Source organism: Alosa alosa, chromosome 11 (genome assembly GCF_017589495.1).
Source record: "Alosa alosa isolate M-15738 ecotype Scorff River chromosome 11, AALO_Geno_1.1, whole genome shotgun sequence".
NCBI lineage: Eukaryota > Metazoa > Chordata > Actinopteri > Clupeiformes > Clupeidae > Alosa > Alosa alosa.
Window position 1 is genome coordinate 1,619,553 of NC_063199.1, and position 23,982 is coordinate 1,643,534.

Below are 23,982 nucleotides of genomic sequence, written 5' to 3' on the forward strand. Positions count from 1 at the left end.
CAACATGGGCAAGCCTGTATTCGAGGCAGGCCTTTATTTCACCACAGCTGTGTGAGCGCGTCCCTGGATAGTGTGGCATGCTCACGCGTTATGTCTCCTTATTACAAACTTGACTTCATAAAATAACAACTTGCCAGATATGCCTTCATAGCTTTGGGCTTCATTCAGCATTTTGTTCTTATATATGTCTTATTTCTCTACTGGCTCAATTATCAAAAAGGTGCTTTCTCTTCGCCCTCCGCAAATTAAGCAGGTAGTTCCGTAGAGAGACGTTAGAATAAATTAGCGTTTGCGAATGACAACGTTGTGATAAGTAGGCTATAACACTAACTTAGTGTTAACTTGAATGCATCAATTTCGAACAAAGTTGTGTAGGCTACACCTGCATCTGCATGAACAGTTCTTGCACAAGACACTGTTTTGATTTGCGTAGGGGAGGTGCGGGCTGAAGCCAACCTGTTTGAGGGAGAGCGGTGCAAGGAGAGAATGCGTGCTCGGTCCTGCGCATATCTCTACAATGAAATAATGTGTCAAGGCTAATCTATATTTTCAATAAGCAATCACTGCATGCCTATGGAAACAATAAGTCAATATATTAGAGAGATCAAGACTAACGCAGGAATGGACGTTACAGTTATTCAGTAACTGTAACGAATTACTGAAATTTGAATTGTACTTTGTAACACGTTACCCCCAACACTGACAATAACGTAGACAGCAAATTAATACATTTTTTCGTTTTGGAGTTTGTGGAGCGGCACCGGTAGGCTATCAAAAGCAGATTTCGATTTCCGTTAACCACTGTGTAGCCAAGCCTTATGCCATACCCAGTGTTGTAATGTAACGGAGTACAAATACTTTGTTACTGTACTTAAATAGAAATTTCACGTATCTGTACTTTACTTCGCTATTTAAATTTATGCCAACTTTCACTTTTACTCCACTACATTTCCTAGATAAAATGTATACTTTTACTCCGTTATATTTCCACTAAGCATCTTCGTTACTCGTTACTAAAACATAAAATTAGAAGAAATGTGTGCGACTGCAATAAGGGAGGTTTGGCGAATCACTGCTCCTAGATTGCATTACCCACGCTCCGCACGCTGCATGCTTTTTTCAGCGCTTGTTTGTTGCTAAAGGAGGAGGACGCACAACTGAAACCGCCATGGAAGCACAAGCACCTACTGGAGGACCTCCCGTTATCATAGACGACCACCCCAACGATAGTGGTGAACTCGGTAAACAGGGTAGTGGTGAAGATAACATCATACACCCATGGCCGTATTTGCAAGAAATGTTTCTGTACATTGGGAGCTTTCTGTGAAGCTGAACACTCCGCTACCTGCCTCAGCGGCCTGTGAAAGGCTATTCAGGCCCGGGGTGGGCAATCGGGAGAATTCCCGGTGGGCCGCTTCACTTTTGGGCCGGTCGAGGAAAAAAATATTGACATTTGTCACGTTAGTCTATCTTTTCTTAAAGTAGGACACGTTCCGCATTCTGTGCATGACACCAATGCAATGCCTCTGCATGGGTTGTAGCCTACGTGAGGGAGTTCTCCCCTCCCAAAAAGAGTTGGTTGGGTCCATATAGCCCGTATTTTCCAAAAAGTTTTCTCAGATACGGATAGCCGAGCCGGCCCTACTGTAAACACAAGCGTCAGGAAGGATGGATGGTAGAAAGAGGCCAGGAGAGACTGAGCAGCAAATCAACCAGTCGACCACTGAAAATGATGAGCCCGAAATTAGTGATGAGGAGGCCGTGACTACAGGGACAAGTAAAGAGGATAAATTAAAGTTATTTAATGTAAGAAAGAGCAATTACCCTACATGATAAACCTATATGCCTTGTTTGCTCAGAAGAGGGTGTAGTAAAGGAGTAGGCTAAATCACCAAACAACAATATAGCCTACCCATGCAAAAAACATGTAGCCTAAACATTAGTTCAATATGCCTCTTTGTGGAAGCGTGGGATAAGCTACATTTCAAAGGCTTTCTTTCTTTCTTTCTTTCTGTTTTTGTTAACTTGTGGAATAGTGGAATATTTTTTGTTAACTTCTCAGTTGAAGTGAATTATTATATAACCGTTACACATTTGTTGAACCATGGTACTAATAAAAACTACAGGATAGTAAGAGCTGAAATGTTGCTTCATTTATCCAATTTCCACCACTATGGAAAACGTGGGCCGGTCTTGGGCCTGAAACTCCCGGGCACTGAATTCTGGCAACTTTGAAAACCAGCTTCTTTTGAAGATGAACAGACACCTTTTCAGTTTCAACTAATGACTGGCATATTAGTAGCTGCTGTACATAGGTGGCCTGTGTGTGTGTGTGAGAGAGTGAGATAGTGACCTGGGGAGTAAGTAAGTCCTAGAAATGCTCATACCACATGACCAAACTGTTCTCCCTACAAGCAGGTCATTTATATTTTTGAAAGAAATAAGTTATTTATTTTTCATTTTTACCTGAAGTTCATACAAACGTGACATTTCTGTTTCTGATTTTTTCTATGGAGTCAGCTCTAAAAATATGCTGTTTGTTCTTAAAACTAGAATTGTGCCTGAAAAGTCCTAGAAAAGAATGTGATTTTGATTTGATGAGTGAGATTAAGAAGATATGGGAACCCTGAGTATACTTTATGCTTTACCATAAGAAAGCCAAAATAAAGTTCACAATAAACGTTTAAAATAAAACCGCTTGCTTTTTACTTTAACTTAAAATACTTAAGTACATTATATATCAGAAAATTACTTTTGATACTTAAGTACAGTATATATCAGATACTTTAAGACTTTTACTTAAGTAATATTCTAAAAGGTAACTTTCACTTCTAAACAAAGTCTTTTTCTAGTACGCTTTCTAGTACTTTATACAACACTGGCCATACCCAAGTAGCCTAAATCGAGGTAATTTTTAATTATGCATGATTTATTTTGTTATTGAATTCGTAGGCTGGGATTCCTCTCGGCAACAATTATGTTTCAAGGTAGCCTCCTGCTTTTTCAGAAGGGGCAGCAGGGGAGGCAGGCAGGCTACTGACAGAGCGACGTACAGTGGCTGAAAGTGGTACTAAAGTTTCACGCAGCTTCACGTCACGTAATGCGTGAATGAAGTGGCCATTTCAAAGTAATGCCCACTGTAGGAGCAGAAGGTCAAGAGACAAAACTCGAGGGCTAATAATTACTCAATATTGTGTGAGGTAAATGTCAATTTCTCTCTTCGACATATGATAACAAATTCCATAGGACTATTATAGTAATACGTTCAAGATTGTCTTTATTACATCTCATTATACGGGTATAAGAGAGTAAAATGATTGTGCTTTTGTTGCTCCTGGGGAGAAAAAAAAAGAAGTGTTGTAGTGCAAAAACTGACAAGCAAAGGCTGTCTTTGTTTCCATGTTCATAAGCCTAAATGCTTGGTGGAAAAAAACTGTTCTGGAGTCTGGTGGTCCGAGCCTTAATACTTCAATATCGCTTGCAGATGGTAGCAGCTGAAACAGCCCATGACTAGGATGGCTGGGGTCCATAATGATTCTTTTGGCCTTTCTGATGCATCTCCTGTTGTAGAAGTCCTTGAAGTGTCTTACTACGGGCACGAGTAAGTGCAGTGCCAAGTTTGACGTTATGGATAAGTAATGCAAAAGATATTGTTAAATATATTGGTAAAAGAAGCGTGTTGGCTTTCTCCGCTCTACTGTAGCCACTCCCCCTCTCACACAGCACACCTCAGGACCAGAGACAGTGAGGGTCAGCGGAGTTTTGGCAGCACTGAATCAGGGCACAGCACAGATCAAGATCCAAGATGTTTGGATGATTATTATGTCTGACATCAGTAATAAAGATTCCCTGTATGCAGTTTGCTTGCATAAAATGATTCCGCGGATGCAGTGGCTAGGGTTGTGCCGATGGACGATATCATCGTCCATTGTGATGGTTGACAGACATCACAATGGGAAGCAACCATTGTGATGCCACGCCCCCACATGCCAGTCACTAAATCCTGCTGTAACAGGATAAAACATAAAAAAACCTTTCCCTGGAAATGAAATTGAGCCTACTTTAAAGGCTGTCAGCCAAACAGTTATCACGTATTAGTCTTCTGTCTTCTAAAATAAAAGACTTATTAGTCTACCGTCTTCTTCAAATAATTCCTGACTGTGAAGTGAATGGGTAATTGTCTTTTAGTAGCCTACATGTTTCACAGGCCTATAGCCTACATTGGACGTAAAATATGTAGCCTAGTGTTTTCAGAAAATAGTCTTATTGAATTATTATTGTTAAGCTACAACTAGGACATTCTAGCGCTCTAATATTTTTGCGAGGCTACAGCGAGCGCCAAATGCGTCCTTCTCCTCTGTGTTAAAATAAACCATTTCTTTCGTTAGTTATAGGATCAGAAGGTAGCCTATCCATTTTTCACTGTAAGGCTTGTAGCCTATTTCATGCCTTTAGCAAAAGTCCCAGACAGCAGCGGAGTAGTAATCGGGATTCGTTATTTGTAAAAGTTTTTTTTTTACTTCGCCCTCCTATAGCCTGGACTGCGCGATCGCAGCCCTTTACTTTCACTTCCCGCCGCCCTCATAGTCAGCATAGACCAGGGGTCTCCAACCTTTTTGGGAATGAGGGCTACCTGAAGACCCGAAATCATATGGAGAGCTACTCATTTGAAACAAACACACCCTCACCCCTTTCTTTTTTGCGAGGGTAGTCCTCCTAAATAATAGGCTTATGCGATTTTTACTTTTAAATTATCAATATTGTGTAGTCTTTATATATTAAGCAACTGTATTGTCAACTTTAATATCAATAGCCTATGCAACACTACCAACATTTTTGTTCAGTTTGTTCATTTCAAAGTTTGCATGGGGAATCTAATCTATAAAACAATCTTTTTGTGCAATTAATAATTTGGGTTACAATTTGTACCCAATTTATAGCCATCCACCATTATGAATTCAGGGGTTGTTTAAGTTCTGATTTCAGTGGACAATTCGGTTTTAACATTTCAATAGTAATCGCCCACACCACCCTAACATATGAAAACTCCTTTTAAAGTTATTGCACACCTGAAATCTCTCCATGATCTGACAAAAAAGGTAATGCACAGTCCTGCTCAGTAATGCATGCCACAAAATTTTCAGCTCTATTATACGGCAGTAGCCTACGGAGGAGAAAAGGCCTGTGAGCTAAAGCAATTGTTTTTCAGTCCTTGAACAATCATGCAAGAACCGTATTTGACGAACATGGAATGGTCACAGAACTTTTGCAAAGATATGCTTCCATTGGCTACACCAGACGAGCAAGTGTTTTCCCCCTTTACTGTCTATGCGTGCGAGCAGCGTGTATGCGCTCCGCTTCTGTTGTTGTTTAAAGATTGAATGGGAAACGGATTTGGAGCCAAAGGCTAAAATTTAATGCAGCTACAATCTAATGTAGCTGCATTAAATTTAATGTTACAGATGTATGGCTACATATGTAACGGGAGGGGAACACTAACTGCTGAACAATCTGTGAGGGTGGGTTAATGCCTATCAGGTGTGCATGTGTGTCTGTGCGAGCCTCTGTTCACAGGTGTGTCAGGTGCGTCTAATATGACTGATGAGCCAGCGGTACGATGTGATTGGCAGACTCACAGAATAAAAGCCAGCAAGCAGCACTCTCCGGGGCGCTCCTTCACCGCGACAGACACCCGATCACAAAAGAAGTCAGACCGCCTCCGTTTGGATATTCACTATGATGCAACCGCAGTTGCAGCCACTTCGATTGAAGTCAGACAGCGGGAAGCCTATGATAAATCAACTCGCTCTATTCAGCTTGGTTAAGGAAAGTGGAAACTCTTTCTAGCTACCTATGAATGTGTGGGCACTGACGTGTATTTGTTTAGAACTGATTTCCCTTCCCTTATCCCCGTTCAGATCAACGCCTCCGGATTCCCCTGCGGTCATTGAATTACACTGGATATTGCCCAAAGACGTGAGCTGTGGGTGCGACTGCAGGCCACTGCTTTCCTTCGCCGCCAAGCGTCTTCTAATTGTAGGCTACTAGGAGCGCGGAGCGGGCTGGGTCGTGAGTGAAGAAATTGACTGTGTTTCACGAACTATGGAACTATGATCATTGAATGTAACTGTTAAACTTCCCCTGTCTATATTTCACTTGGCTTGGTGGGATAGTTATTGTGGCTGCTCGCCTATCTGCTGTTAATATTCACACTGGAGAAAGAAATAGTTTTGAAGGCTGCCACTGAATGTATTAATGTAGCTATAGAATTGCATCTCTCAACGTGTGCCTATTTTTGCAGTGCTTACACTCTTATTCATGCATTTTTGCCTTGCTGTGTAACTTTCACGTGTGACCGTGTGCTGTGCGAAAGACAACTACTTAAGGAAATTCTTGTGGTAGCCTATAACTGTTTATTCGCTGGTCAGCCAGGGGACGCCAGATCCGCAACTTCCACCTAGCCATTGGACTGGAGACAATTACAGTTACAATTATATTGTGTGTGTTTTTACCTGTGCAGTAGTGGTATGTTAGTGTATATTTTTAAACTGATGTCTAAAATAAATGTTGTACTTTTATGAAATTTTGGTTTAAATGCGTATTGCTTGTGTGCCGCAAGGGTAAAAGTCCTGCGTGCTGTAAATAGCACGGTTACACATACATTCTTAATGGTTCTGGTCTAGACTTAAATATCTATTGAAAACTTCACAATGGAGCGTGTTTTTAGAGCGTGATCTGCAGGCGACCTGTTGGGTATTTTTAGAAGGTACGCTGAGGGCGCCTCATAGCCGTCCCGCGGGCACCGTGTTGGAGACCACTGGCATAGATGGTAGCCTGATAACGTGGGATGCTGCATATATAGCGTAGGCCCTACTACTGAAGATTTTAGGAGTGACCACGATAGTAGTCTTAAGTAGCTTTTTTGCTAGGCCCAGCGAAGGCTGGCAATGTGTAATATTCCGCTGGTTGGTGCACACGCAAGTGTTCAGATTGATTGTCTATCCGTCTTTCACAACGATTTTCTTGGAGCAGATCTTCCACACAACTTCGGTAGCCTGGTCAGTATGTCTCCCTTAGCTGTCCACTTTCATCAGGCCGTAGGCTATAGCCTATATCATATTTTGTTTTTAATGTAGAAAATTAAAAATGTATTTCTGTACAGACATATGGTAATTAATTAGTGTTTAGATATCATCGTCCATCACGATGTTTTAATGTACATTGTCAAACAGCAATTTAGGGGAAATCGCCCAACCCTAGCAGTGGCTATTTAAAATGACATAATAATGATGTGCAATAAACTGACACTTCGAATGGCCCAGACTACTTTGGACTTGAGACTTTGAATAAACAAACGACAATGCCGACTGCAAGGTCCCAAACTGAAACAAGCAGTAATGGTCCCGAATTTAACAATGTTTCAGAATGTCACACAGCTAGACAAGAAGTGGCAGACAGAGTGACATATCAAATGCTACCAAAGACTGTTTTTGAGTCACATCGTTGCAAATCTCATATGATGCATCTTTCTACAAAATGGTTTGTTCTCTATATCAGTGATCTTCAACCGGGGGTCCGCCAAATTATTTAATTTGAAACATTTTTTTCTTCTTCCAAAAATGTAAACGCATAAACAAAGAAAGAACGTAGAAAAGATGTTTTGTTTGTGAGATTTTTGTTTGTGAAATGTTTTCTGACCATACTGACAGGAGCTAACTTAGTTAGCCACAACGCTAACATTTGCTAATGCCATGGTTTGCTCAGACATCAGGAAATAGATGCCTGACTACGATGCATCCTCTGGGACACAGTTTGGTTTGCTACAAATGTTTTTCTGCTCATACTGTCTATTGTGGCCCTGTCAGTGCTTTGTAAACTGACCACGTAGAGTGCACACAAAATAAATGTGAGCATATGAAACCAGGGTTTTGAGCCAACATTAATTCTCAATCACCCACAACTCCACAGTTTCAGTCTTCAGTTTCTTGCATTTCAGCAAAGGTGTTTACACCAAGTAAGGAAGTGCATGGTTTACAAAGGCTAAAAATAAAGTAACAGATCATACTTGTAATATGTTTTGCTTGCATAAAAGAATAGTCAAAGCATAAACTGCTCACAATGTAGATTGTGGCAATGTGGTTATCACAGAAGAAAGATCTGACACTCCTTATTTCATAAAAAATACATTTCATTAGGAAACCAGATAGTTATTTCATTAGGAACATTTCATTAGGAAACCAGATAGTTAGGCCTATTTGATGACATAATGTCCCACCTTTATTAGAACTTTGTTATGGGAGCATTTTTTTACATTGTTTGTTAAAAATGACTATCGGAAATGACAGGTAGACAATATTACCCAGTGTCTCTCGCAAGTTAACTTTCAGACGTGCACCAGAGCGAGGGGGACACCCCCATAGGAAAGGGAATGCAGAGGGAGGCTGAGCAAGGTTACCACAGACAAGGCTACAATGTGTGTTGCAGCCTAAGAAGCTAGGTCAGAGGCTAGTGGTTACGGCACATATCTCTACACTCCTTTTGTTTCGGTTTCTGTTTTTTCTTGACCTTTTTTATTATTACAGTGCATGAAAATGCACTGTACTGTTCTTCCTAGGCTTCTTATTACAGTGCATGAAAATGCACTGTACGGTTCTTCCTAGACAACATCTTCTTATTACAGTGCATGAAAATGCACTGTACTGTTCTTCCTTAGCAACAACTTTTTCTTCTTATTATAGTGCATGAAAATGCACTGTACTGTTCTTCCTAGGCAACTTCTTATTATTATTATTACAGTGCATGAAAATGCACTGTACTGTTCTTCCAAGGCAACAACAACAACAACAACTTATTACAGTGCATGAAAATGCACAGTACTGTTCTTCCTAGGCAACTTCTTCTTATTACAGTGCATGAAAATGCACTGTACTGTTCTTCCTAGGCAACTTCTTCTTATTACAGTGCATGAAAATACACTGTACTGTTCTTCCTAGGCAACTTTAACAACTTCTTATTACAGTGCATGAAAATGCACTGTACTGTTATTCCAAGGCTTTTTACAGTGCATGAAAATGCACTGTACTGTTATTCCAAGGCTTTTTCTTCTTCTTCTTCTTCTTCTTCTTATTCTTCTTCTTCTAACGCAGTTAATGCAGCTTAAACCGTGTAACGTAGAAACTTCATTCAAACTATGTTACGTAGGTCTTACTTAGGACATGTGGGCTTTGTATTTTTCAACTTTGTAACTTTTATACTTTTTAAACTATTAATTAAAAACTAGTCAAAATTTCCCCATAGACTTAACATGGGCTGATGACATCACAATAGAGCCGTTAAGCAATTAGAATCCTATGGCAGGTGTTCGGGCTCCAGTTCCTCTGCCAAAAACTGTTTCAAAATAAAAGTCCTCACTACAATATTTCACTGTTAAACAATTTAACGCTTTAAACTACTGAACTTTTTAACTGTTCAGCCATTGTAACTGTTACTTGTCATCAACTATGACTCCTACCCACTGTAGCTAGTTAGCTAAGTTAGCTAAGTAACATGGTTAAGATAGTTAAGATGCTAAAGATGTTAAGACGCTTAGTTAGCATTTTTAGCAAAACTGCTAAAAAATGATTAGTTAAGTTAGCTAAGTCACATGGTTAGCATAGTTAGCATGCTAGCATGTTAGCATGTTAGTTAACATTTTTAGCAAAACTGCTAAAAAATGATTAGCTAAGTTAGCTAAGTCACATGGTTAAAGATAGTTAGCATGTTAAAGATGCTAGTTAGATTTTTAAAGAAAACTACTTATAATGATTAGCTAAGTTAGCTAAGTCACATGGTTAGTAAAGTTAGCATGCTAGCATGTTAGCATCTTGGTTAGCATTTTAGCAAAACTACTTATAATGATTAGCTAAGTTAGCTAAGTCACATGGTTAAGAAAGTTAGCATGCTAAGATGTTAGTTAGCATTTTTAAAGAAAACTGCTAAAAATGATTAGCTAAGTCACATGGTTAGCATACTTAAGATTTTAACATTGTTAGCATGCTAGTTAGCATACTTGGTTAACATTATTATCTTTGTTAACATAGTTAGCATAACTGCTAGCAAACATTAGAGCCATTCCAAGTGTCAGTTATCGTCAACTATCTACCTAAATAATTTAACCATTTAAACTATCCACTTATTTAACTGTTCAGTCATTCCAACTATATTAAACCTCATCTACCTAGCAACCAATATAGTTTGTTTTTACTTTGTATGATATTTTACATCATATTTTTGCATTTTCATGCACTGTATTTCCTTCAGGAAATGCTTTTCTAGTTCTTCTTCTTCTTCTTCTTCTTCTAATGCAGTTAATGCAGCTTAAACCGTTTAACGTAGAAACTTCATTCAAACTATGTTGCGTAGGTCTTACTTAGGACATGTGGGCTTTGTATTTTTCATCTTTGTAACTTTTATACTTTTTAAACTATTAATTAAAAACTAATCAATATTTCCCCATTGACTTAACATTATGATTATGACATCACAATACGGCCGTTAAGCAATTAGAATCCTATGGCAGGTGTTCAGGCCACCTGGATCAACTGCCAGTCTCAGGCTTTAAGCATACAAACTGGCCCTATTACACATCCTGTTCAACTGCTTCCTCTGCCAAAATCTGTTTCAAAATAAAAGTCACTATAATATTTCACTGTTAAACAATTTAACCCTTTAAACTACTGAACTTTTTAACTGTTCAGCCATTGTAACTGATACTTGTCATCAACTATGACTCCTACCCACTGTAGCTAGTTAGCATGGTTAGCATAACTGCTAAAAATGATTAGCTAAGTTAGCTAAGCAACATGGTTAGCATAGTTAGCATGCTAGCTAGCATTTTTAATAAAACTGCTACAAATGATTAGCTAAGTTAGTAACATGTAACATGGTTAGCATAGTTAGTATGCTAGCATGCTAGTTAGCATAACTTTTAAAAATGATTAGCTAGGTTAGCTAAGTAACATGGTTAACATAGTTAACATGTTAGCATGCTAGTTAAAATAGTTAGCATACCTACTAAAAACGATTAGCTAGGTTAGCTAAGTCACATGGTAAGCATACTTAACATGTTAGCATGTTAGTTAGCATAGTTAGCATACCTACTAAAAATGATTAGCTAGGTTAGCTAAGTCACATGGTTAACATAGTGCTAGTTAGCATAACTACTAAAAATGAAAACATTAGCTAAGTTAACTAAGTTAAGTAACTTGGTTAACATTATTATCTTTGATAACATAATTAGCATAACTGCTAGCAAACATTAGAGCCATTCCAACTGTCAGTTATCGTCAATTATCTACCTAAATAATTTAACCATTTAAATGATCCACCTATTTAACCGTTCAATCATTCCAACTATATTAAACCTTATCTAACAAGCAAATCATTTAACTATATAAACTATCCACCTATTTAACTGTTCAGTCATTCCAACTATATTAAACCTCATCTACCTAGTTCAGTCATTCCAACTATATTAAACATCATTATGTTGGTTGCCAATTAGCACATCATCTGTTTTAAAAATATATTTCACACCATATGTTTTGCATTTTCATGCACTGGTAATTCCCTGGAATTGCGTTTTCTAGTTACAGTGCATGAAAATGCACTGTACTGTTCTTCCTAGGCTTCTTCTTATTCTTCTTCTTCTAACGCGTTTAATGCAGCTTCAACCGTTTAACGTAGAAACTTCATTCAAACTATGTTACGTAGGTCTTACTTAGGACATGGGTGCTATGTATTTTTCAGCTTTGTAACTTTTATACTTTTTAAACTATTAATTAAAAACTGTTCAAAATTTCCCCATAGACTTAACATGGGCTGATGACATCACAATAGAGCCGTTAAGCAATTAGAATCCTCTGGCAGGTGTTCAGGCCACCTGGACCAACTGCCAGTGTCAGGCTTTAAGCATACAAACTGGCCCTATTAAGACTACACATCCTGTTCAACTGCTTCCTCTGCCAAAAACTGTTTCAAAATAAAAGTCCTCACTACAATATTTCACTGTTAAACAATTTAACCCTTTAAACTACTGAACTCTTTAACTGTTCAGCCATTGTAACTGTTACTGGTCATCAACTATGACTCCTACCCACTGTAACTAGTTAGCATGGTTAGCATAGTATATTAGCATTGCTAACATTGTTAGCATTTTTAGCAAAACTGCTAAAAATGATTAGCTAAGTTAGCTAAGTAACATGGTTAAGATAGTTAGCATGCTAGATGCTAGTTAAGATTTTTAAGCAAAACTGCTAAAAATGATTAGCTAAGTTAGCTAAGTAACATGGTTAGCATAGTTAGCATGTTAAAGATGTTAGTTAGCATTTTTAAAGAAAACTGCTAAAAAATGATTAGCTATGTTAGCTAAGTATTATGGTTAGCATGTTAAGCATCTTTAGTTAGCATTTTTAACAAAACTGCTAAAAATGATTAGCTAAGTAACGTGGTTAACATGCTAGCGTGTTAGCATGCTAGTTAGCATAGTAACTTGGTTAACATTATTATCTTTGTTAACATAGTTAGCATAACTGCTAGCAAACATTAGAGCCATTCCAACTGTTAGTTATCGTCAACTATCTACCTAAATAATTTAACCATTTAAACTATCCACCTATTTAACTGTTCAGTCATTCCAACTATATTAAACCTCATCTACTTAGCAACCAATATAGTTTGTTTTTACTCTGTATGATATTTTACATCATATTTTTGCATTTTCATGCACTGTATTTCCTTCAGGAAATGCTTTTCTAGTTATTATTATTATTCCGCTTACCACTTTTTCCGTACGCTATTTCTCTTGAAGAGTTTAACTTAGAAACTTCATTCAAACTTTGTAACGTAGGTATTCAAACGGACCAAGCTGCTATGTCTTTTCAACTTTAAAACTTTTGCACTTTTTAAACTATTAAAGAAAAACTTTTTAAAAATCCCCATAGACTTAACATTGCCGATTGACATCATCATAATGGCCGTTAAGCAATTAGAATCCTATGGCAGGTGTTCAGGCCACCTGCAGCCTCAGGCTTTAAGCATACAATCTGGGTCAATTAAGACTACACATCCTATTCAACTGTTTCCTCTGCCCAAAACTGTTTCAAAATAAAAGTCCTCACTACAATAATCCACTGTTAAACAATGTAACCCATTAAACTATCTATCTATTAAACTAGCTGTCTATCAACAACTTTTAAACTATCTACATTCAACTTTTAAACTTTTAAACTATATACATTCACTAGCTGTCTATCAACAACTTTTAACTTGTCATCAACTATGTCAACACTTTTCATCAACTATGACTCCTACCCACTGTAGCTAGTTAGCATGGTTAGCAAAGTTAGCATGTTAACATTGCTAACAATGTTAACATTATTAACAAAACTGCTAAAAATGATTAGCTAGGTTAGCTAAGTCACATGGTTAGCATAGTTAGCATGCTAGTTAGCAAAACTGCTAAAAATAATTAGCTAAGTAACATGGTTAACATAATTAGCATGCTAGCTATCATTTTTAGCAAAACTGCTAAAAATGATTAGCTAAGTTAGCTAAGTAACATGGTTAACATAGTTAACATGCTAGTTAGCATAGTTAGCATAACTGCTAAAAATGATTAGCTAAGTTAGCCAAGTGACATGGTTAACATAGTTAGCATGCTAATTAGCATAGTTAGCATAACTACTAAAATGATAAGCTTGGTTAGCTAAGTCACATGGTTAACATAGTTAGCATGTTAACATTGCTAACATAGTTAGCATGTTTAGCAAAACTGCTAGAAAATGTTAGTTAAGTTAACTAAGTAGCATGGTTAGCATTGCTAGCACTGCTATAAAACATTAGCTAAGTAGAATGGTTAGCAGAATTAAAAATCTTAGCATAACTGCTAGTAAACATTAGAGCCATTCCAACTTTCAGTTATCACCATTAAACTATTCATTATTATATAAACATTCATTAAACTGCTAGAAAACGTTAGCTAAGTAACATGGTTAGAATGTTAGCATTGCTAACACTGCTATAAAACATTAGCTAAGTAACATGGTTAGCATAGTTAAAAATCTTAGCATAACTGCTAGCAAACATTAGAGCCATTCCAACTTTCAGTTATCGTCAAATATCTACCTATACACAGCCATTAAACTATTTGAATATCAACATTCATTAAACTGCTAGAAAACGTTGGCTAAGTTAGCTAAGTAGCATGGTTAGCATGTTAGCACTGCTATAAAACATTAGCTAAGTAACATGGTTAGCATAGTTAAAAATCTTAGCATAACTGCTAGCAAACATTAGAGCCATTCCAACTATCAGTTATCGTCAAATATCTACCTATACACAGCCATTAAACTATTTGAATATCAACATTCATTAAACTTCCAGTCTGTCCACAACTTTTAAACTATTTACATTCAACTTTTAAACAGTCTACTCTTAAACTATCAGTAAACTATTTATCTATTAAACTAGCTGTCTATCAACAACTTTTAAACTATCTACATTCAACTTATAAATGGTCTACTTTTAAACTATCAACTTTTATTAAGCTATGCAACCACCATGTCTATCCTAGCCTCACCGTAGTAACCACCTCTGTATTAACTATTTTAACTATTCACCCCTTGCAAGTGACGTCACGTTTTGTTCGCGCCACAGCAAAATAGCCTAGTGGACGGCAAGAACACGAATCAAATCAATGGGTTGTAATGGGACATATCGCACAGCTAGGAGATTATAGTGAGATTTAACCGTAGTAATGCCCTTCCACGACTGTTGGCTTATTGTTTGGAATACAACAACATCCCATGGTCTTGCATAGATATATTTTGGTTTGTTTTCAATCGCTTTGCAATATTTTAGTCCAGAAATACTTATGGGTGTTCATTTACCATAATGTTAATTACAGTAGCCTAACGTAACGTTATCTCCCCTTGCTGTTACCACCAGTTTTAATAACTTTACATTTGCGATCATGACCCATTTCATCTAACAACACCACTGGCATCTTCTTTGACTATCAGACCCCAAACAGCAATACATTGAACTACAAAGATGTTATAGTAATGGTGTTAAGTTCATCATAATCTTTATGACATAATGTAATTTGCCGTCCGTCTCCCATCTTTTTGCCGTCCAGCATGGAGCCGTCACGTGACTTAAGTCACGTGTCTGCAAGGGGTGAATACATGATATTTTACATCACAACTTTTGCATTTTCATGCACAGGTAATTCCTTGGAATTGCACTTCTAGTTATTATTATTATTATTATTAGTATGTAGTTTTGCACCAGGAATTTGGTTGACTAAAGACATCATTTTAACATCCTTATTCGTTTTTGTCTGTGTTGCATTTATTCCTCCTGGACCACTACGAGATGTTCATAAAAAATATGTGATCTCTCTTTTCCTGAGATTGTTTTTTATATAATAAAGATGTACAAAATACCTTTATTGGATCGTTGTTTCTTCTCAGAATTTGAATGTTGACCCTCCTAAAATCAGAGAAAGAGGCATAAGAAAGAAAAGGCACACTTTCTTTAATTCAATAATCTCAACAGAAACTAAATGGTACAAAAAAATTTCTAAAAAAAACTATTTCTAGGAGTATCAACAGTGATATCAGTCATTCCATTGCAATTCATTGATGTTATGAAAAACTCTCCTTACTATCCAGATTTGAGTGAAATATCCAAAGGATTTTTTTTTAGCTAATGACAGTAAACGTAAATTTTGACAATAAGATGATATTGGGATAGTCTCCCTGCATTTTTAGACAAATCTGAGGCATTGTTTGACAAATTAACATGGAATGATCCTTCCTACTATACACTAAAATGAGTTTCATTACCTCACCTGATAGAAGTGTAACAAAATCAAAACCTCACAATACAATAATAACTCCGTAATTCAATAACTCTGTAAAACAGTTTATTAGATGTGTCACGGTACCGAGCGGAGTTACCCTCAATCAAAGTGGGTGTGGCCAAGGACGCAGAGGCAGTGATTGAGAATGGACCAAAAATTTAATGACGGGGCTTGCACACAATACAAGCAGAGGGCTCCATAGGACAATTACTGAACTAATAAAGGGAAAAAAAAACTAACAATAGCTCTTCAAAAATTCCAATAGAGTTTACAGGTGACTATTTTCCAAATACAGGGTCGTAACATTCACGTTGCGCATCACCAACAACATCAAGACTCACATCAAATGAAACAGAGGGGTACATATACCTGGCGACCAGCACCATTCACATAGACAGGGAAACAATAAACAATAACTACAGGAAGACAAGACAGACCCTGAATCACAAGCATATAGATGTGACCTATGCCCTAGCAGTTATATCAAAAGAAATTGCTAAATAGTACACCCTATTGCTGGTGTTAAGAATAAAGATCGCGGTGGTTTGATCAGGAACGACGCGACCATCCCCCACAGCAATAAACAGAATGGCACGGCTCAATGCCGCCCGGAACCAATAAATCGACCGTAGTGTCTCGTCGGCCCCCTTTGCCACCGGACATTCAGAGCCAGAACGAGACAACACAACAGTCGGTAACTTTTATGTCTGCATAGCATTCATGTTTTACTCAAGCTTACGCGTCTAACTTTAGTTAACAATAAATGTGTAAACATAGCAGATAGTTGTCGTGTCATACATTACATGAAACATTACCACATTATGGGAAATGGTGTTAGATGAGTGCGAACGTCCAAAGTGCCACGTAGCTATGCCCCGAAGTTATATTCTTGCGCAACAGCATGTTGCCGTCGCCACACCGACGCAGTTAATTCTGTCCATCGATCGGTACAAAGTTATGCTCTCCCAACGCTGCCATCCATAAGGTAACAGTCCATAATGTGATGTAAAAGTCATTTAGTGAATGTTAATGTTGTGTATGCATGTGTGGGTACATAACCACTGATATGGAGGGAAGATGAGTGCTGACAGGGCACAAGTCCTGTGCGGTCATGTCTTGACCGTCACAAGATGCCATGTCTGCCATATACTTGATAGCATACTTGTGTTTGTGTGTGTACGTGTGTCTGACAGGGGCAGAGAGAAAGAAAGAGAAAGAAAGAAAGAAAGAAAGAAAGAAAGAAAGAAAGAAAGAAAGAAAGAAAGAAAGAAAGAAAGAAAGAAAGAAAGAAAGAAAGAAAGAAAAGGTGTGCAGTGGTCTCTTAAATCTTTCCAGAGCTGACATTAAGGAGACACTAAAGACATTAAGGAGTTACCATGGATACATGACCTATAAATCTAAAGGTGGCAGAGCTTTCTCTGTCTATGCTCCCCAACTCTGGAATAGCCTTCCTGATTATGTCAAATCCTGCCCCACTATCAGTAGCTTTAAATCCAACCTAAAGACCTACCTCTTCTCCCTAGCTTTTAACACTCCCTGACCCCTTCACCTCTTACCCAATTATTATTTATTATTATTATTATTATTATTATTACTACAAGGGCCATCTGTTGTTATCTTTGAGTTTTTAAGTTTTTAGTCTTCCTTACTTAGCCTATTAAAATTGTTTACTATTATTACTATTATTAATTGTATTGTATACATTATTATTAGTGTTATTATTGTTTTTGTTATTATTATTATTATTATTATTGTTATTATTATTTTATGTAAAGCACTTTGGTGCAATGTTGTTGCTTTTAAATGTGCTATAAAAATAAATTGACTTGACTTGACTATAAATTTGCAGGATGACCTGCATAGCATTAAGGACCTATCCTACTATCTGGTCCACAACTTCACTGTCTCACTTAGGAAGACCTCAAACTCTCTTCTTTTCTTGACCTCTTGTGAAGGACCCTCTCCCTGTTGTCTCGTTACATTAAAAAACTGCATGTTTCTTTCTCTCTCTAGTCTGTTGAATTTTCAAATGATAAGTTTAAATAATTAGTCCATTGGCTATTCTAGGTCATATTCATGAAAAAGGTGTTGGTGTTAGTGTTGACATAGCCTTTGCTTCCAATGCCCATCTCGCAACATTCCAAAACCAAATTCCGCCGGTTAGAAATAAGGGGGTTGCGAGACTTGGCTCGCCAGAAAAAAAGTTTAAGAACCACAGCCAACACATTAACAATTGTTGAAGGATTGTTGGCACATAGAAGCATTGCATAGAAGACGACGGGCTAAATTGCTATTAAAGCTGCAGTTGGCAAGATTTTTTTGATCATATTCACTGAAACCAACACTATGCTCTGACAGAACAACATTAAGATTGTTTTTTAGAAAAAATCTGCACTCCTACCTCAACCTAGAGCCTGTTATTTGTTTTGCAAAAATCCACAGTTCCCGGTTCTTCTGGTCCAATCAGAGCAGGTGATATCTCAAAGTCAGCTTTATTGTCAATTAGTATATTCTCAACTAACTACAGAGAAAACATTATGAATTGCATCCACACATATCAGTAGCCTTTAAACTGTGTTAAAACTGCAAGGGTTCCTCCCTCGCGAACGTCTTAAAGTGACAGGCACTCAACTAGACCTACACACTTACAATGTACACTAACAAGCTGACCACAAGCACTGGGTGCCTCTACAATCTTAACAGACCCAGACCCGCCAAGACCCCTTAGCCCTTCACCGCGACCTCACAGCGCTCAGATGACTTGTTCATCACACCACATGTTTGGCTCAATGTATTCACATGACAACGTTTTGCCGAGGAAGGGGTGGGACAACGGCGTTACAAACTAGGCCCATGCATTTCTATGGAGGATTTTTTGAGTGCTGTGTCAATCATTATTAGAAAGTTTTCACACAATTAGACAAAGGTACCCGGGAAATTTTGGTACCGAGAAGCATCGGTGTTTCTGCTCCCGCACCAATACCACCTGTGTGTGTGATTCACCAACAGAGATTAATTTTAACAGAGAAGTATAGGTCAGCCCACAAGCTGAAGCAGTCTCTTCCCTGCCCTGGCAACTGCTGAAAATTTAAATGGCAAATTTGCTATTGTGCAGTACGATGACCTGCCATTCATTGGGCAGGTACTGCTGTCTGTAGGAGATGAGGTACAAATTAGCTGCATGCTACAAAAGGGAAAAAGAACTAGATGTACCGCATAGCGGTACAAAATATGACCGCCGCTCAGTCCTGTACATCCGTTCCGCGAAAATAAATCCCACTTCAATGTCTCCATATTTTACTCCATCCCCCACTCTTGAAACTTTTGTGTATGCTTGTTTGGCATGCCTGAGTGTGTGTGTGCGGCTGCACAGAAAGTAGCCTACTGGTGCTGAAAAGGTGAATAGATTGTAGAATAGCCAAAGAAGATGTAGCATTGTTATAAAACCTTTAAAATCTCTAAACAATCACAAGTAGGGCAGTTCATCACAGTTCATCCATTGCAACTGGATTGATGAAAGGTCACTTACACCTGTAGGCTACATTGTATTTGGGAAAAGCAAAAGGTATCAGCATAATGTTATTTATTTATTTATTTATTTATTTATTTATTATGTATTTATAAACAAAAACATCTCTGTCAGTTCCATGCCGTTTTCAACAGCTATCAAAAACAAAGGTCATTTTTGGATGGATGGATTTTTTGTGAATGTTTCTTCTTCTACATAAGATTTTAGTCATCTTTAGTTCATGTAATACTTTATTGTCAATGCACAAATTAAGTAACAGTAGTCTGAAACGTTATTGTTAATGCACAAATTAAGTAACAGTAGCCTATAGTCTGAAGCGAAATGCTGTTTTACATCTAACCAGTGGTGCAAATAACTGACATGTCCAAATGGGCCTTGATGAAATGCGTCGCTAGACTGTTCATACACATTTTAACGGGCCAAAGTTGAAGAGCTTTTGTCCGTTATTGTTCGTGCAAATATAGGCTGATTCATGTTCCCTTGCATTGTTTAACTGAGGTCCATGGCTAGTCTGGCTTTCATCAGACCAAGCTCAATCTTTTAAGAAATCAAAAAATAAATAGCGGGCAGATCAGGCTGGGTTCACCCAGCCTAGTCCATAGGCACCCGATATTGTTTAATTTTCCGATTGAGATATACACGCTCTGACTATTCTAAATGCAAAAATGCATCAGGCAGTTATGACAAAACGGTAACTAACAAACTAGATCCTAATAGAAAGCTGTTTGCTTCCCTAAGCTACAGGTAGGATTATAAGGTAGGCCTATTTACAACATAAATTGTCAATAGGCTATGCTGGCGACACAAATAAAATCTCCTTTGGAAACTAATGGCTTACGCCTTACAGTATCAAGCGGACTTAAACTGTCATCATATCGTGGGCGAAAAGTTGTAATAACATTCACGCAGCTCCATGAGTCAAGGAAAGCGCGAATGAAGTAGCCACTTCTAAATGGGACCCACTACACAGTATCTTAAGGTGTTTTGCTAAAGCAGCCATAATGAAATGAAGGTGTCATTGTTTGGATACTTCACACATACGTGCTTTTTAATTTCACAGACTACAACTACCAAGCTGTAATCAAAGTACATCGATTCCCCTCTCACACCCTGCACACACTTAAAACAAAATAAACAGGCGTCTCAGTCTCACGCATGTATAGGCAAAACTGTATCAGACCGGTGTAACGTTGGTAAATCTTCCATTGCAGAGAATGATTTTGTAGCACGTGCAATAAATGACAGTCGAAAGATACAAACAGTGCTGCTATACATTTGCATGGTATAACCGCATTTATAGTTTTCTACAAATGCACTCAATCAAATGCCTCCATCACTCAACCAACGCTTAACGGTAACATTACCTAGGTCCTTATTGATATTACAAGATTAACGCATTCCTGCAGTAAAACCAAGCATGTCCGATAAACATCCTCAGATTTATTTCGCTTCAAGAAGAAATGGGAATTACACTTCATGTGAACATCGCCCTATCCTTATTAGATGTTCGCTGCGGTAAATTACAGTCCTTGTAGGAAGCGTCCATTGTTTTTCCAACCCACTTTTAACTTCCAACAAAATTACGCCTCACTGCAACGATGCGCCATCTAGTGGACAAACGACTACTTCTCGCCAATACTGAAAATGCAGCCATGATGATGATGATGAATATTTATTTTGTGGTGGTGGTCCCCGGGGACGAAATGAAATTTTTCCGTAAAAGTCTAGTGGGGCTACATACCCACCAAATTTCATGTACCCCGGTGGTTCGGTGTCCCGGGTATCAATGACCAAAAATTCAAGGAGTAGATGACGGGAAAAATTCTTGAATTGTGTGCATGTGTGCGTGTACAAATTTATGTTTATGTGTGTGGGTGTGTGTGTGTGTGTGTGTGTTTGCCTGCGTATGTGTGTTTGTGCATGTGCATGCATGCGTACATATGTCTACTGTGTGAGTATGTGTCATACGTATGATTACTGTAAATGTATGTGTGTGCGTGTGTATCTGTTTATGCACATGTGTGCACATGGAATGGGTTAACATGACCCCTGGAGGCAAACATACGGAAAAAATTGGTCATCCTAGGCCCTACAGTTCTCAAGATAGTCACAGAGAACTGTGTCTGCCCTACCCTCCTTTCGGGGGGTCCAGTCCAGCGGGGGGGGCCTACAGATCAAAACGAAGAATGACGGTTCCATGCTATCCATGTGGGGGTACATGCCCACCAAGTTTTGTGTACCCCGGTCTTTCAGTGTCTCGGGAATCCTTGTTGGTGTACGTCACTAAATGTACACATAAATTATTTTATTGTAAGGCCCCCCATGAACGAAAGTACACAAAACTTGGCATGCATTCGGAGGGTGTCATAATGATCCTACACTTTTAATTTCGTGCAGTTTTGACCTTGTCAGCCAGAGATATTGTGATGAAAACACCTAATTTTTTTGCTTTTTAATTTTTAACTAGGTGGCGCTATACATGAAATAAGTGGTAATGGGATGGGTTGACATGCCCCCTTAAGACCAGCATACATAAAAAAGGTGGACCTCCTAGGCCCTACGGTTCTCGAGATATTCACAGAAAACTGTCTCCGGCCACCTACAGGCCAGTTGGTGTATAGTAACATAAATTAATTTATTGTGTGGCCCCCCATGAACGGAATTCCACAAAACTTGGTGTGCATACAGAGGGTGTCATAATGATCCTACACTTCCAATTTCGTGCAGTTTTGACTATGTTAGGTCACAGATACCTTCAATTACAACACCTCATTTTTACTTTTTTTGTGTTTAACTAGGTGGCGCTATACATGAAATGAGTGGTTATGGAATGGGTTGACATGGCCCCTTGAGATCAACATACAAAAAAAAATGGTCCTCCTAAACCCTACGGTTTTCGAGATATTCACAGAAAACTGTGTCTGCCCTACCCTCCTTTCGGGGTCCAGTCCAGCGGGGGGGCTACAGATCAAAACGAAAAACGATGGTTCCATGCTATCCATGTGGGGTTACATGCCCACCAAGTTTAAATACCCGGTCTTTCAGTGTCCCGGGAATCATTGACGGAAATTTGGGCATGCGAAAAAGAAAAAAGAAAAATAAAAAAAAAAAGAAAATAAAAAAAAAATAAAATCTGACTAAACCTATATCGCTATCTTCGCTGCGCGGCGGTCATAAATAACTTTGTGTGGCCAAGTCCACCAGATGAAATTCACTACTTCAAGACAGACGTCAAATTTGTTATCGCAGAACCTGAGCCATCTTCAAATAGAGCCTCAAGGTTAGAAAAGGACTGGGAAACATTTGTTCAGTTCATGAACTAAAATGTTATAAACCTTAGACACCCATTAGAAATGCTCTACACCAGCGGTCCCCAACCGGGCCGCAGGACATTCCTAACCGGGCCGTAGCCTACGACATGAGTTTAAAAAAAATGCATGCAAACTAAACTAAATGTAATTCGCAATAATGTCACGTTTTTACATGGCATAGGTCTATATGCAGTTGTTTGATTGCACGCATGTTTGCATTTTGCAAGGTCTATTTTCTTACGTCTGTCTGTCCCGCCTTCAACACTTTTACATATTGCCTTCAGCGCTGCGCAGCCTCAGGTCAGCTCACTTCACTTGATCAGTTCTTGGCGAACGGTAGTGTCACACGAAGTTAGCTAAACTGCTAGAATGAGCAACAAAAAACAAGCATCTTTAGCAGGTCACTGGCCAGAGTGTTTGAGTTGCGAGAGCCGCTGCAGAGATTTCTTACAGAAAAAAAGTCACCGTTAGCTGCACATTTTAGTGATGAGGACTGGGTGTCAAAACTCGCTTACCTGTGTGACATATTCGGGTTGCTTAATGACCTCAACCTGTCACTCCGGACCGGAGTGTATTTGATATGTTCCAAACAGTAGTGGGGGTTTTGGGAGAGACTGAGGCAGGGCCCTTTCTCTCGCAGCTGGTGCGCGATCACCTTGTTGCGCTTTCAAATGAGTTTGAGCGTTACTTCCCATTAGTGATGGGCAAATGAAGCTTTGGTGAACCAATGAACCACAGCAGTGTGAGCCTAGCGACACTAGCTGAAAAGCAAAAAGATGGCTGCCACACATACATTTTTCAACATAAAAGTCCTTAACAAACCAATATTTTTGGTTACATATACTGGATTGGGTAAAGACTTTTATGTTGAAAAATCTACATGTGGCGGCCATATTGGATTTTTTCATTAGTGTCGCTAGCTTCACACTGCTGTGGTTTAGTGGTTCACTAAAGCTTCATTTGCCCATCACTACTTCCCATCCTCCAAAGATCCACGGCAAATCAATGAGTGGGTCCGCAACCCATTTGTCAATATCCCGAATAGTCCTAACTTGTCAGCGCAGGAGGAAGAGCAGTTGATCGAAATTGCAAATGATGGTGGTCTTAAGAGTGTGTATAAGGAAACCTCTCTGGCGGGTTTTTGGATCAAAACCAAAGCATAATATCCCCAGATAGCCGTAAAAGCGCTGAAAACGTTTCCCACTGTTTTTAACTAGTTAAACACGAACATATTTTTA

The 23,982-nt window shown here is 38.5% G+C and overlaps 1 protein-coding gene across 1 annotated transcript in view; it reads right to left on the reverse strand.

Moving 5' to 3' along the window:
• Positions 1–23,982, reverse strand: part of bbs4 (Bardet-Biedl syndrome 4) — a 120,592-nt gene that overhangs the window by 79,377 nt on the left and 17,233 nt on the right. The window contains exon 3 of the mRNA XM_048257135.1: positions 15,486–15,531. Within this exon, the coding sequence (XP_048113092.1) occupies positions 15,486–15,531 (46 nt within the window). The remainder of the gene's footprint in view (positions 1–15,485; positions 15,532–23,982) is intronic.